Genomic DNA, 1,434 nt, shown 5'->3' on the forward strand with positions numbered 1-1,434 from the left:
ATGACGTCTGACCACCAGAACACTGATATCCATTGGGTAAATCATAACATTGTGGAAAACCGCATTTCTGGCAATGATTTACCTGATGACAAACCACTGAAGAATGTTCAGGATGTAGAAAACAAAGATCTAATTCCATCCTTTGCTGACCACAAGGAGCTCTACACCAATTACCTCATACATATTTAGAGAATCCTAACAAGGCGCATCCCAGCTTTGCATTGCCTCTTGGACCATGTGCCAAAACATATTCGACACAAACACTCTTACGCAATGAGTAAAAAGAGTAAAAAGGTAAGCCCCAAAGCAAAGCGTCCTTTCAGGTATAACACAATGCAAAAATCAAAATAGTTTTCAGCATGTTAATTTTCTGTTAGTGAGTACCATATGTGGATTAAGCAGTGTATTTTGACTCTCATGCAAAAAAAAAAAAAAAAAATGGAAGTGGAAATGATGAATTGGTTTTGCAAAGGATCAGTGACACTCTTGTTCAATGGCTTCGCATACAGTACTTGCATATACAATTTGCTCACTACTTAGGGCATAATCATCCTTAACATTTCAGGTGCAGATGGGTATGATTTTTAAGTCAGAGGTGTCTAATGAAGGCATTGTGAATGTGCTTCAGCATGTGCAGCAGTACTTGCCAAAAGTTAATGAAGGAGAGGAAGTCATCTTTGCAGAACAAGGGCTAGTGGGGGATCAATTTACAATCGAAAGAGCTGTGAATGCTCTGAAATCCATGGCAAATGGGTACACCCCTTTGAAGCGTCTAGAAGGATTTCATTTTGGGATAGCTGACTGGCTTGCTGGTGTAAAGTTCTTGAATGTATGTGAACCAGGTTTAAGACTAGAAGAGAAATGGATTATCTGCCAGAACGCAAATATAGTTAAGAAGTTCTATGAATATGTATAAACTGTTTGAATGTAAAGAAAATGAAGTGTAACTCAACTAGCCCATACCCATGTCTGCAACTTATGTAAATGATTCATGAAAACAAAAATGAAATCTTTCATAATAAAACAGCTAAATTCCACTCGTTTTCTGACCGGATCCAGTAATAATTCTATCAACGAGGCAAGCTTTACTTTAAGATCAGTCAGTGGGCCACATTTAAGAGACGAGAACACTGTATTGGTATTCGTATTTGATATAGCCCGATTTTTTTTTTTCGGAGCGTTAATGAACACATGAGAAGTATCGATTTGACTCTACAAGACCTGAGTTTTACGAGATCATCGTTCAGAATCGCAAAACCAGTTTGGGATAGATTCTCACGTTTTCCCGGAAACATTATGCCTTCATTTAGTTTTCATAGATCGATATTCCAACTTTGTCATCAAAACTTTGTTTTTATGGTTATGTAAAGGTGACTATTATGTATGATGAAAACAGAAAATCAGGCAGTCGTCACGGTTTACCAATTCTTTAAA

General features: G+C 37.3%; 1 protein-coding gene across 1 annotated transcript in view; it reads left to right on the forward strand.

Moving 5' to 3' along the window:
• Positions 1 to 1,019, forward strand: part of LOC138034788 (uncharacterized) — a 3,219-nt gene extending 2,200 nt beyond the window's left edge. Inside the window, exon 3 of the mRNA XM_068881895.1 lies at positions 1 to 1,019. This exon is cut by the window's left edge and continues 420 nt beyond it. Within this exon, the coding sequence (XP_068737996.1) occupies positions 1 to 189 (189 nt within the window). The 3' untranslated portion in view covers positions 190 to 1,019.
• The last annotated feature ends 415 nt before the right edge of the window (positions 1,020 to 1,434 follow it).

The sequence above is a fragment of the Montipora capricornis genome, unplaced genomic scaffold (assembly GCF_036669925.1).
Source record: "Montipora capricornis isolate CH-2021 unplaced genomic scaffold, ASM3666992v2 scaffold_182, whole genome shotgun sequence".
Taxonomy (NCBI): Eukaryota; Metazoa; Cnidaria; class Anthozoa; order Scleractinia; family Acroporidae; genus Montipora; species Montipora capricornis.